Source organism: Oncorhynchus clarkii, chromosome 18 (assembly GCF_045791955.1).
Source record: "Oncorhynchus clarkii lewisi isolate Uvic-CL-2024 chromosome 18, UVic_Ocla_1.0, whole genome shotgun sequence".
Classification (NCBI taxonomy): domain Eukaryota; kingdom Metazoa; phylum Chordata; class Actinopteri; order Salmoniformes; family Salmonidae; genus Oncorhynchus; species Oncorhynchus clarkii.
This window is the reverse complement of record NC_092164.1, coordinates 37,756,388-37,770,457: the sequence shown is the minus strand read 5'-3', so window position 1 is coordinate 37,770,457 and position 14,070 is coordinate 37,756,388. Positions and strand designations below refer to the sequence as shown.

General features: G+C 40.2%; 1 protein-coding gene across 1 annotated transcript; it reads right to left on the bottom strand.

Annotated features, from left to right (window-relative positions):
- Positions 1–9,818: 9,818 nt before the first annotated feature.
- On the bottom strand, positions 9,819–12,827 carry LOC139372611 (C-type lectin domain family 4 member A-like). The gene is made up of 6 exons (XM_071112377.1): positions 12,638–12,827; positions 12,366–12,458; positions 11,979–12,143; positions 11,346–11,497; positions 10,776–10,894; positions 9,819–10,333 (listed from the first exon to the last, which is right to left on the bottom strand). The coding sequence occupies exons 1-6, from the start codon at positions 12,825–12,827 to the stop codon at positions 10,171–10,173; spliced, it is 882 nt and encodes a 293-aa protein (XP_070968478.1). The 3' UTR covers positions 9,819–10,170.
- Positions 12,828–14,070: the final 1,243 nt, after the last annotated feature.

Sequence of the window (14,070 nt, the reverse complement as noted above, 5' to 3'; positions counted from 1 at the left end):
ATTTGGTAGCATTTGACAGTGTGACGGATTTTACTAATTGCATTAGTATTGTACAAATTTAGAGGTGCGCTATTTAATAGATTCCCCCGCTCCCCCTACCTTGGGCTTCCAGTGGGGAGACCTGAAGTCAACCTACCCAAGCCCCCCTCCTCATCTCGTATTTATGGGTGGGAGACCTTCCCAGGCAGTAAGTAGCCTGCCTAACTCACAAACTAGAATCAGAGCGCCCTCTCCGACAAGGTTAATTGATCCACAGTCCTACACGGTAACATGATATCATTGACGTGACGTGCAAATGAGCACTAGACAATAGATCGCGCAAATGTCAATTCCAATTATTTTTTTGTGCGGGCGCCCCGTGCAGCCCCCGGCAAGATGCCGCCCTGGGCGTCTGCCCATGTCGCCTATACCTAAAACCACCGCTGGTTGTGCCTGTATTTGGTCTCTGGACAGTTTTCTTTTGTAATTCACCCTTTCCTCATTGCAATTCCTTTCCTACAACCCTCATGTTCAGTTGCATCATTTGGGGATTTTATTTCATTTTATTATTCTAAGAACTTAATTTTGTAGTTTCTGTTTAAATAATACCTCACATATTTTTTTTAGCAACGCACATGCCAATCAATGTTCAACCATAGGCACACATAGGCCTGTATACACTGTTTTCAACCCATGCTATGATGGGTTAGTGGAAGAAAATAGTGGTATCCTTTAGAATGTCTTCAACAGGTTGGGACAGATGCTGGTGGGAGGAGCTATAGGATTACGGGATGATTATACTGTCTAGAATGGAATAAATGGAAAATAGTCAAACGTGTGGTTTCCATATGTTTGATGTGTTCAATGCTGTTCCATTTATTCCATTCTAACCATTACAATGACCGGGTTGTGGATAGCAGTGGAGGCTCCTCGGAGGAGGAAGGGGAGGAAGGGGAGGACCATACTCTTCAGTGATTTTCAGAAAAATGAAAATTGTAAAACATTAAAGTTATACATTTTAGATAAAATTATACTAAATATAATCACATCACCAAATAACTGATTAAAACATACTAGTTTGCATTGAAGGTCTACAGTAGCCTCAACAGCACTCTGTAGGGTAGCACCTCCAATTTTTCTCTCAACCTGTGTACACCTATGGTGTAAACTTTTGGGAAGGAAATTTTACTGTGTGAAGAAACAGTCTTGAAAAGGTTCATCTTGTGTTTGATTTCATAAACAATCCTTGGTTCCTGCCTTTGCCTGGTGAAGATATGAGGGGGGGCCGTCATGACCTCCTCCTAAGGACCATCTGGCAGAATGCCCAGAAAATGTTCTTTAAGTTAAGATAGGAGACGGTGCCAGACATATGTAGGAACCAACCCTATGGAACTATGCCCATGTAACGTGTCTGTAACCAGTATATAAGCATGCCTCGGTTGAGCTCCTGATCGACATGTGTACTTGGTGCATTGAGTTGGTTGGAATCTCCCCAGAGCGTTGACAAATAAACAATGATTCATTTAAGATTGACTTCGAGTGTCCCTGTGTAAGAATTTCAACAACAATTGAATTCGTAGGCTAAGTTGTAGCAACCTCATGATGGGTATAGGGAAAAATAGAGTATCATGTATCATGCCTAAACCTATCGCTGTTACAATGAACTGGGTGAATGGAAAATGATCCAATATGCTGTAATAGAAATAAGGCCATGCTCATGAATAAAAAATGGAACTGACCGCCACTGGTGGATAGGGCAATAAATAAAAAAGGTGCCAAGAGTATAGTCCTTCTCAGTCATTATTATCAAAACACCATAACTGTTGCTGCTAATATTTTTTTTATACATAAAATGTAAACGAATCACACACTTTTGAGGAGACAGAAGCTGGGAGGGAGTGGCTGAGGCTTATTCATTCTTCTTACGTAATATACTACATCCAGGACTACTCGGGGATGAAGAGAGAATGTGAACAACCCACATGGTACAATGACACCTGGTGACCAACCATGTGAGAGTACGTAGTCTAGCAATCAAATCAAATGGCCAAAAGGCTGCCATAGATGTTGGTCCCAGAAGTAGAGTATGTATATCTATATTCTTGACATTTTTCAATGAGAACTCTCTTCCGTTACCAGTCTTAGCTCTTTTGTGAATGTCAGCAATTCTTTTATTCCCTTGTACCTTTTAAATATACCGACCTATCCTGTCTTGTGGATTGATTTGATGGGACTGTCCAACACTAAACCACCAAATTCAACATGACCAAACATCATCATAACATTAAATATTTATTAGTCATTTTTACAGAAACATCAAAATGCTTGACAGAGACATTAAGATGTGCATTAGGGAAGTCGGGGGAACGGGCGCGAGATCAGTGGAAGAGGTCATGGAATGTGTCCATTTAGATTTTTCCGGGGAAACTTCCAGCTTCAATCTGATCGTCCCATTTTGCCAAATGGAGAGAGAGAAACTCAGTAAATGTCCCGTAGTAGTGAACACAATGACAGATAAAATATGACAATTGAGAAAGGAAGATGGGGGAGTTAATCTTGACATTTGTGACCAGCCACATCACCTTTAACCCTGCATTAACAAGCACGTTTTTTTTTTCACTGATGACTGGCACCACTGATTTGAATAGAAGTCTCTTCAGCGGGTACATGATTGAAAGCGAATATACACTAGAGTGTTCAAAGCTAACTGTAAGGCAGTATGGTGCAGAGAGAACGAGTGAACGAGGGACACGGACCCAGCTCAACGGGCACAGGCTCTTGTAGACTCTCTGGTACCACTCACAGGGTGCAACATCCTGGACTTTTGTCTGACAGAGCCTTGTTAGATCTGTGGAAGTCTGGACGGAGGAAGGGACATAGTGCTGACTAGCAAAATGCATATGAACGGACGAAGGGGATATTTTCATTAATTTAGCCTTTACAGTGCCAGTATTTTGCAGTTAATAAGCAAGGATACTTCAAGTATTTAAGTTAGTAGGGGAACAACAGTAGTCAATAGCATTTTGAGTAGATGAGTGCTCATTATGGTCAGTGACAGTTGAAAATGTCTGTTGACAATTAAATGTCAGTTGACAATTAAGGTGTTCACATTGTACTTGGCTACATAATACAGAGGGAAGGTGAGGCCTTATACCGTGCACACTGCAAATTATGTTGTGTATTAATAATGGCCCAAATAAATCCAAAATGCGAATCACAAAGGATTCAAAAAATACTCAAAAGCAGGAGCCCATTAAGAAATTGGGTTAGGCCTAGAGTTAGGCTAATCCTAACAAAGCATTCCCACAGTTACCCGTATCAACCCAGCAAAACCATAGGAGCAAGTGAAACAACGGAAACAACTCAGCTGTCACCTATTGACATGAACCTACCGCTAGCTTTACCTGCTTTGGTTAAAGCTCAAGTTGAATTCAGCAAGTGCCATGGCAACCACCCAGAGTGGGCCTGGCACAAGAAAACATGGAGACTATTATCATTGTAACTATTGGCTGAATTTAATGATAGCTATGTCATGGTGTTTTGATGATAATCGATGCTACAGACTTTCCTCGCAGCACGTCCATGATGATTGGAAATCTAGGCTAGTGGGACGGGAAGCTGGAGTGTCTATAGAAGTGTATGGAAAACAAAACTGTGCTGAACTTTCCTCACTTTCAACCTATCAGAAAATAAACAAATCGACCAACCCTAGCCGAAGTTGAGTCATTCTTCAAAAAACTTTATTTAAGCATACATTGGTTTAGCGAGGAAAATAACTTTGCCTGTGAACGTATGAGGTGCCCGTGAGATGTATAAAAGTCTTTGAATATCCCGTTTGAATAAGGTCTATCGTTTGAAAGGAGAACAGCACCGAAGCCATATAGGCCTAGCCTAAGCAACTCTGTGTACGGCGCTGAATGGCAAACAAATGTAGAAAGTGTTGTGCTTATTACCCAGGTGATTCTGGAAGCAGTTTTGGGCCTGGTTAGTGTTGGGGAATCGGGCCTCAAAAGGAGCCGTTACGTAGTTCTTGATTTACTCTTCGATTACGGCAGACATTTTGACTGATTTCAATCTGCAAAACATTCATTCATACCAATCAAAACAATGATTTACACAAATCTCAACGAATTTCCATAATCACTCTATCGTATCAACCCTTACCCTAACCTTAAACCTTTAAGCTAACCCTAACCTTAACCCTTTTAGCTAACCCTTCCCCTAACCCTAACCTTTTAACCTAACTCCTAAACACAACCCTAACTCTAACCCCTAGGGTAGCTAACGTTATCCAGTAGCTAGAATTCATAACATATCATACGTTTAGCATATTCGTAACACATTGTACGTTTCGCAAATTCATTACATATAATATGTATTGTAATTCGGAACATATCATTTGAAATGGGTGATGGACATCCAAAAATTAATACATACCATATGAAACCTAACATGTCATACTAAATAGAATGTCTCAGATTTACATACATAATCATACAAAATGCTCTGAGACCAGGTTGCAATCACTTCGCTAGAGCTACGGCTAGAAGTTACTTTACTTTTCGTAGCAGGATAGGAGAGCAGTTTCCCTAACCCTTTTCCTAATCTTACACTAATACTCCTAACCTGCTTCATTAATTATCCTAAACTGTTGCTTAACTTCTCCTAACATGGCATGAAAAAGTCACTTCAGGTCGTAGCTGTATCGAGGTGGCATGTTTTTAGGGAATCTCAAACCAATCTAATGCCAGAAGCTTTTGTTTCCTCAGTCAGAGAAATAATATAAGTATATTTTGAATCTGAAAAGCTGATGATAATAGCTGCTTTGTTTAAGGATTGTTTGAGCAAATTTGGGCTTTCTGGATTAAGAAGTTAAAGGGGCAATCTGCATTTTAAACAATAACAAAGGCACAACCCCTCCACTGTTTTTGTAAATGGATAAGGGATGCGGCTGGAGAAACGTTAGCAGTTTCAAATTGACAGACAGAGCTATGGATGCAAGGACTGACCATCCATTATGCAAGGATTGACCATCCATTATGCAAGGATTGACCATCCATTATGCATGTTAAATGAAGTATATGTGGTTTTCTAGAGCTTGTAAAAATGAGGTTAATGATTTAAGCTTATGTACTTTAGATGATAACCACATTTATTGTGTTCTTGCTTACAAATATCTGGGCATGTGGATAGACCATAAGTAGTCTTTTATAAAGCATATTGATACATTAGCTAAAATAACTGTCCAATGAAAATTGAACTTTTAACCAGTACCCAAATAATATTGTTGGCCCCAACTAAAACTTTAATCTCAAATAGATGTTTTAAAAATGCTTGCTATCTCCTCATAGAGGATGATGTCAATGGCCAATCAGTCAATGGCCAATCAATGGTCTACTTGCGTGAATATTTTTTGTAAATGTTATATGCCCTCACCATTCCGACATAGAAAAGCAGATTTTTAACATATTTAATGACCATTTTCTTGTAATGAAAACTATTTCACTCGTATTGGAATTAATTCTAAGTCATATTTCATAGAAATCTGGAAACTCTGGACAGTTACTTTAAGAAACTGAGGATAAACATGCCCTTCTATAGAAATAGGTAATGACTATCACTAAATAGTAGAATGCAATCAACATTTCTTCCTGTTGCAGACTACGGTGACATCATTTACATGAAGGCAGTGTTTCCATAGTGCACTTCAATTTATCACGAGTGACAGGTTTTGCACTCATCACTACTTGCTCTATCAGTAAGTAGGTCTCTTTGACGTTGCGTCAAAAACTCCCACAATTCCTGACATCTTCACGCACCCATAGAAGTACAGTTGAGGTTGGAAGTTTAGCCAAATACATTTAAACTCAGTTTTTCACAATTCCTGACATTTAATCCTAGTAAAAATTCCCTGTTTTAGGTCAGTTAGGATACCCCCTTTATTTTAAGAATGTGAAATGTCAGAATAATAGTAGAGAGAATGATTTATTTCAGGTTTTGTTTCTTTCGTCACATTCCCAGTGGGTCAGAAGTTAACATACACTCAATTAGTATTTGGTAGCATTGCCTTTAAATTGTTTAACTTGGGTCAAACATTTTGGGTAGCCTTCCACAAGCTTCCCACAATAACAATTTTGGCCCATTCCTCCTGACAGAGCTGGTGTAACTGAATCGGGTTTGTATGTCTCCTTGCTCGCACCCGCTTTTTCAGTTCTGCTCACAAATTTTCAATGGGATTGAGGTCAGGGCTTTGTGATGGCCACTCCAATACCTTGACTTTGTTGTCCTTAAGCCATTTTGCCACAACTTTGGAAGTATGCTTGGGGTCATTGTCCATTTTGAAGACCCATTTGCGACCAAGCTTTAACTTCCTGACTGATGTATTGAGATGTTGCTTCAATATATCCACATAATTTTACTTCCCCATGATGCCATCTATTTTGTGAAGTGTACCAGTCCCTCCTGCAGCAATGCACCCCCACAACATGATGCTGCCACGCCCATGCTTCACGGTTGGGATGGTGTTCTTCGGCTTGCAAGCCTCCCCCTTTTCCCTCCAAACATAACGATGGTCATTATGGCCAAACAGTTCTATTTTTGTTTCATCAGACCAGAGGACATTTCTCCAAAAAGTACGATATTTGTCCCCATGTGCAGTTGCAAACCGTGGTCTGGCTTTTTTTATGGTGGTTTTGGAGCAGTGGCTTCTTCCTTGCTGAGTGGCCTTTCAGGTTATGTCGATATCGTACTCGTTTAACTGTGGATATAGATACTTATGTACCTGTTTCCTCCAACATCTTCACAAGGTCCTTTGCTGTTGTTCTGGGATCGATTTGCACTTTCACACCAAAGTACGTTCATCTCTAGGAGACAGAACGCTTCTCCTTCCTGAGCGATATGACGGCTGTGTGGTCCCATGGTGTTTATACTTTGTACTATTGTTTGTACAGACGAACATGGTACCTTCAGGCATTTGGAAATTGCTCCCAAGGATGAACCAGACTTATGGACGTCTAAAAAAATATTCTGAGGTCTTGGCTGATTTCTTTTGATTTTCCCATGATGTCAAGCAAAGAGGCACTGAGTTTGAAGGTAGGCCTTGAAATACATCCACAGCTACACCTCCAATTGACTCAAATTATGTTAATTAGCTTATCAGAAGCTTGGAATTTTCCAAGCTGTTTAAGGGCACAGTCAACTTAGTGTATGTCAACTTCTGACCCACTGGAATCATAGGGATGCTGACTCTGGAAATTCAGTGTGTTGCAACAGCTCATGGAAAAACAGCCTTTAGTTTCTATGCACCCCATGTATGGAACGATCTTCATAGTTCTTAAGTTAGACACGTTGGTGCCTCTCGAAGATATTTTTGAAGAATGTGATTGTTTTTCTTGAGTGTGTCTGTAGTTTAGTGTTTTTGTAGTCTCTTGTATTTTATATTGATATCTTGTGAAATGTGTGAAATTGTAAAATACAGAGCTCCATGGTGAAAGATACCTTGGTCTCAATCAGACTCCCTGTTGAAATAAAGGTTAAATAAAATAATATCAAAATGATAGTTTTCAACATGTAGCTATGTTTCGCGGCTATAGGCCTACAGTGTTTGTTTATAATTCCATTGTTACAAACAACGGAGTAAAAAACAAACTTATATTTTGGCTTCTGATGGGGTAGTTGAGCTCATAAGGCATTCATTCATAAGTTACAATGCCACCAGAAAGTATTCATACCCCTTGTCTTATTCAAAACATTGTTGTGTTACAGCCTGAATTCAAAATGTATTCAACAGATTTGTTTTCTCACCCAACATCCCATAATGACAAAGTGATTGTATTTTTTTTAAATGTTTGCACAGAAATAAACATTCACATAAGTAGTGACACCCCTGAGTCAATACATGTTATAATCACATTTGGCAGCAATTACAGCTTTGAGTCTTTCTGGGCAAGTCTATACCTGGATTGTACAATATGTGCACATTGTTATTTAAAAAATTATTCAAGCTCTGTCAAATTGGTTTTTGATTATAACTAGACAACAGACTTAAGTCACATCTGTAACTCGGCAACTCTTTTCTTGATAAGCAACTCTGCTTAAAGGTGAATTCATCTCCCAGTGTCTGGTCGAAAGCAGACTGAACTAGCTTTTCCTCTTTTCCTCATCCACAGGATGCTTAGCTTCATTACGTTATTACGTTTATTTATCCTGAAAATTGTCCTTAACAATTACAAGCATACCCATAACATGATGCAGCCACCACTATCCTTGAAAATAAGGATTTGCCCCAAACATAACACTTTGTATTCAGGACAAAAAGTTAATTGCTTTGCCACATTTCTTGCAGTATTACTTTCGTGCCTTGCTGCAAACAGAATGCATGTTTAGAAATATTGTTTTGTTCTGTACAGGCTTAATTCTTTTCACTCTTGTCAATAAGGTTAGTATTGTGGAGTAACTACAATGTTGTTGAGCCATCCTCAGTTTTCTTCCATCACAGCCACTCTGTAACTGTTTTAAAGTCACCATTGGCCTCATAGTGAAATCCCTGAGCAGTTTCCTTCCTCTCTGGCAACTGAGTTAGGAAGGACGCCTGTATATTTGTAGTGACTGGGTGTATTGATACAAAGTGTAATTAATAACTTCACCATGCTCAAAGGGATATTCAGTCTGCTTTTAATTTTTTTGCAAGGCTTTGGAAAACCTCCCTGGTCTTTGCGGTTGACTCTGTGTTTGAAATTCACTGCTTGACTGAGGGACTGAGTGCGGGGTACAGAGATGAGATACTGTAGTCATTTAAATCATGTTAAACAAATCAAATCAAATCAAATCAAATCAAATTTTATTTGTCACATACACATGGTTAGCAGATGTTAATGCGAGTGTAGCGAAATGCTTGTGCTTCTAGTTCCGACAATGCAGTAATAACAAGTAATCTAACTAACAATTCCAAAACTACTGTCTTGTACACAGTGTAAGGGGATAAAGAATATGTACATAAGGATATATGAATGAGTGATGGTACAGAGCAGCATAGGCAAGATACAGTAGATGGTATCGGGTACAGTATGTACAAATGAGATGAGTATGTAAACAAAGTGGCATAGTATAGTATAAAGTGGCTAGTGATACATGTATTACATAAGGATACCGTCGATGATATAGAGTACAGTATATACGTATGCGTATGAGATGAATAATGTAGGGTAAGTAACATTTATATAAGGTAGCATTGTTTAAAGTGGCTAGTGATATATTTACATAATTTCCCCGTATTATTGCACACAGAGTGAGTCCATGAAACTTATTATGTGACTTGTTAAGCACTTTTTTCAAACGGTTGAATATTTATTGACTGAAGACATTTTCCGCTTTCCATTTTTAAATCATTTGTACAATTATTGTGTATATTTCCAGTGACAATGTGACGACCCTCCCACTCTGTCTCCTGTATTCTGTCTTTGTTCTTGTTTCCTTATTAGGATGCCGGTGGGCGGAGTTGGGAGGGTCGTCAGCTTCATGGGAAACACCTGGGCCAGGTGTCTCCCAGGATAAATAGACCTCTTCCACATTCATGGAAGAGACTCTCTCCATGCAGACATTTGTAGATTGTGTTGTGGTTCTTGGTGGCCTTTTGTTTGTTTGTTTGCTTTGGCACCTTTCAACACCCTGCATTATCACATTCATGCATGCAAAACACTCACTTACACTACTGATTACACACACCATTGTATATTTTCCTTAGTTGCTTTAGTTAATAAATATATATTTTGTTACTCCTTATCTCCACGTTGTCTCCCTTTGTTACGGGCTTTGAGCCGGTTCGTGACAACAAAAACATCTACACTTCAATCCATTTGCATTTCCGGCTGTAAGACAACAACATTTGGAAAAAGTCAAGGGGTGTGAATACTTGGAGAATCAATGGGTTTATATTCTTAATTTAAAAGTCCAAAAATGGAAGTAGGCTAGCAATTTTACAGCAGCTTAATTTTCAATGTGCAAACCCCCACATCCACCAGCAAGAGAATTACAAATCATAGGTATTTCGTTATGTATTTCAGTTGTACGTACATTGCATAATTACCAATACCATACATCAAAAGACAGTTAAAAGATATTTAATGCAACCAAACGGCACGGACTCCGACTACCCTCTCCCTTCCCCTTTCTCTCCTCTCCTGAGAGAGTCTGTCACTGCAGGGTGCCCTGGGTCCTCTCACAGATGCTCTTCAGGCTGTTCTTGCACATGGTGGCGTACCAACCGGCCCTGTGGCTGTCTCCTGGCGACAGCCGGGCACACAGTTCCCTGGTGTCCCCCTTCTCTGGCTCGTGATCCCAAAATATGTCCCAAAACCTGTAGAGGTAACAGACACCATCAGTTTGTACTTTAAAAAAAAAACATTTAAAAAATGACCATATACTGTAGATACATTTGGTTACTTTGTCAAATAACCATCAATGCAGAGTAATACATCAGTAATGCATCATACATGGAATTTCATCAAATGAAATGGACATATGGCAATAAATATGCTGTCTTCAGCTTAACTAGGCCAATATCTCTTCAACGAGACCTCATACAGTAAGTATCCTCATATGGTACTGTGATTTGAGGTAAGGTGATCCAGTCTCGAGTCTCGATTCAGGACTCCACGCCAAACTATAGAATTGAGATCCAAACTCAGGTCATTTCTGGACAATATTTCTATCAATTTACGGGACTTTTTTTTTTTTTTTTAGCCCAAGACTATGCTCAGAGGCAAATCTTCTAACTTTAAGTTAAGATTCTAAGTTACCCCTTCTCCACCGGGGAGTCGTCCACCCAGTGCCAGGCCCCGCCTGGGTTACCATTCCTCAAGCCGATCCAGTAGGAGTCTCCCTGGCTCAACTCCTTGGCTCTCTTCCACAGAAAAATCTGAGAGAAATGCAACACTGATGGATGCCTCAAATAGACACGGCCCCACACTTTCGTATAACTCCTAAATCTATTCTTAACTTTAACTGAGAGGGTCAAATGTACTGAATTGCACAGTGAATGTGTAAACATGAATGACTTAGATTATGTTTGTGTCTGTATTAGGCCTACTGCATAAAGGAATACCACAGCTTTGAGTGACGGAGCAGCCTATTTATTGGCAATAGTTCCAGGTAATTCTCAGTAAATCTCAGTTCTCCATTTACTGCCAAAGCACAGGATTTTTGTGAATATTTTAATTTATCATGATTTAGGTTCTCAATAATCTCTTGATTCAAATGAGATCCACATTTGATATTACAGAATTGAGAAATAGGCTACAATGCATTCCTCCAAAGAAACCTTAATCTGTATCGATATCATTGGGTGATGGGGTTCATGGCTGTCATACTTGCTCCTCCTCACTCTTCACCATGGCAAGGTTGCCCCCTACAGATAGGCAGTGGTACTGACTGGAAATCCAGTCCAGTCTGTCATGGGTGTAGAGGTAGCATCTCTCCCCAAAAGACTCCCATCCCTCTGGGCACGGCCTGCACTCACGCTCTGCGAAACAGGTGGAAGGTTACGCCAGAGGTCAGTCAATGTCATAGGGGTAAAGGTGAACAGGGGTGAAACAGGTCCCCCATGTAACAGGTTTTTACATCTCTATAGGATCACTTGTATAAATAAAATATTTCCTAAATACATCAATAAAAATACTCTTAAAACCATCAAGTGGTGATTATACATTGTGTTACAATATGATCTAATAATAGCTAAAGCAATGCTGTTATTAGGATGCCAGACCAAAAGCCTAGGCCAAGTGTGATGGTATACCATTTGCACCACTCTTGTCAGTATCGGCCATTTTGGATTTTTAGGTTGATCCTGGTGATCCTTCATCATCTTTTGTCTGCCTGTCCATATATTAAACAGGCCATTCGATGAGAGTATTTCCAGTAGGCCATCATCCATGTCCCAGCTAAAAGCTCGCAGAACTATGCAAACTCAAGCAAGAGTTTGATCAACCTGAACGTGTGCTCACCATTGGTGCTGCTATTGGTGATGGGACAGTACTGGTTGAGTGCTGGGTACTTGTGGAAGAGGAGGAGGTAGGAGTGGTTCAGGGTGTTCAGCTTCTGAGTCAGGTCTTTGAGTCTGACCTCCTGCAAGGTGGACTGGGATTGGAAGACCAAGGTGATCTGCACCACTGCATCATGCACCCCCCACCACCGCGACCCCATTGCGATGGACACAAAACAGTGAACGGGCAATGTGAGGATGAGGCAGCATCAGGAGACAATTATAATTAAATGGTCAAGTTAGGATTAAAACCGTAAGTCTTGACCTTCAATAACAATGTAAATCAGTAGACTCCTATTTCTGATCCTTGAACCTGTTCATTTCAAAATGATGACCAAATAAAACTCACAGTAAAATGTCTGTAGGAGTGTGGCCATGGTCAGTAGAAAACAGAGCAGGGCCAGGTAGTGTGATAACTGTCTGTACTGGGTGTACCACCAATCTGAGAGGGGGAATAGTTCAGCCACATGACATTAACGTCACTATAGACATATTTCACACACAAAAAAGTACAGCATTATGTCTTTTAGACATCAAACAGGCAATAATCCAGACTTGAATTTGAGCTGAGCTTTTGTCTATGGATAAAAATGTGCTATCACTTTATGATAATGGCATCACCTCTCTCTGTTGACCACTCCGTCTTTTTAGGATGTAGCAAGCCTGGTCCAGATGTCCCATTCTCCCCTGGTCTTATGACTCCCATTCCCCCGAAGCAGTAGGACACTGCTGGAGACTGAAAATAGATCCAGCTCTGCTGAGTTCCACCTCCCGAATGAGCGTTGAGGCGGTATGTCACCCTTAGCTTCATGCAAAGTACATTTGATAGCAAGCCTGTTAGGCAGGAAAAGTTTTGATTATGGTCAAACACCCTTATTCTGTTGTGATGTTTGTGGACAACTTGTAAAAACTCTACATAGCTTGTTGTAACGTTTCTGTTAAGAATATCTGTGGTTCTCCAGGGCCCGTTTCCCAAAACATCTTAAGGATCCTATGGTCCTAAGCTGAATTTAGCCGTAAGATGCTTTTGGGAAACCCTGGCCCCTGGTCTCTAGGTGTTGTCTCGGTCAATTCAACATGGCGCCCAAAATAAAGATGTCAGCAATCAGTATGTAGGCCATAACAGAATGCAATGTCCAGCCACAAGACTTCTAATTCAAATGCCCTCCGTGCTTAGATAACTGCTATTGTTTTAAAATGCAGAGCTTATCTATACTTAGACACCTAGAGTCTTGCATTAAAAAAAAAAAAATCCTCAATAATCCATAATCATATCTGTTTCAACTGACGCGGAGGCTTAGGTGCTACGTTATGCTTTTAAGCGGACCAATTTTGTAGGCTGTGCGAGAGTCTTGTTTTGCCAACTGATAATCACCAGCCAGTTGAGACCGGCAGCCACAGGATTTGAATTCTTCCAACAGCACGCACCCTCTGCACGCTTATCAGCTCTCGGGTTCTCGACACAGGGCAAATATCAAGGCATAGGACATCCCTGGGGGGTTGAAAGTGCTATACGAAGAAAGACAAACATACCGTACAGAGCTGAGGCTACAGCTAGTATTGTGAGTTAAAATAGGCTACAGTTCATTCCTGAAAAAGATGAGGACCTTATTGCTGGCGGATATTCCAAACCTAGCCTATATTGTGCCTTGCCAAAAATAAATGTATTTCGTATACTTTGTTCTAATCTTGTTGATTATACATGATATATGATCTTTGTTGTTGTGCTGCTTGCCTCTTTAAAGCATACAAAACAAAGCTGAAGCATTCTAACTTGGACTTTTATTGGTCTTTAAGCCGTCATGATGATATAGGCTACTGAACATACAGAACACCTTCCAAAGGCAACTCACACCCTCTTGTGGCCAACAAGGTGGACTCCGATTGGTCATCATGCCTCTGCTTCCTTTGTATTTAGGCCTCCCATCCTTTACCTGTTTGGTGTTCACAGATCTGTAAAGGGGCTGGATATGTGTAAGCAATATAGCGGTAGCTGCCCTTCCCAGCATGCTCTGTGTTTGGAAACATGGCAGATTCTCAAAGCAGTAACACAT

Bases quoted from the DNA above. Each gene is read 5' to 3' on its own strand.
- LOC139372611 (XM_071112377.1), bottom strand. From the start codon at position 12,827: ATGAAGCTAAGGGTGACATACCGCCTCAACGCTCATTCGGGAGGTGGA. The intron at 10,895-11,345 runs GTATGACAGCCA...CATTTCTCTCAG, and splicing joins TGAAGAGTGAGGAGGAGCAA to ATTTTTCTGTGGAAGAGAGC. The intron at 10,334-10,775 runs GTAACTTAGAAT...TTACCTCTACAG, and splicing joins GACTCCCCGGTGGAGAAGGG to GTTTTGGGACATATTTTGGG.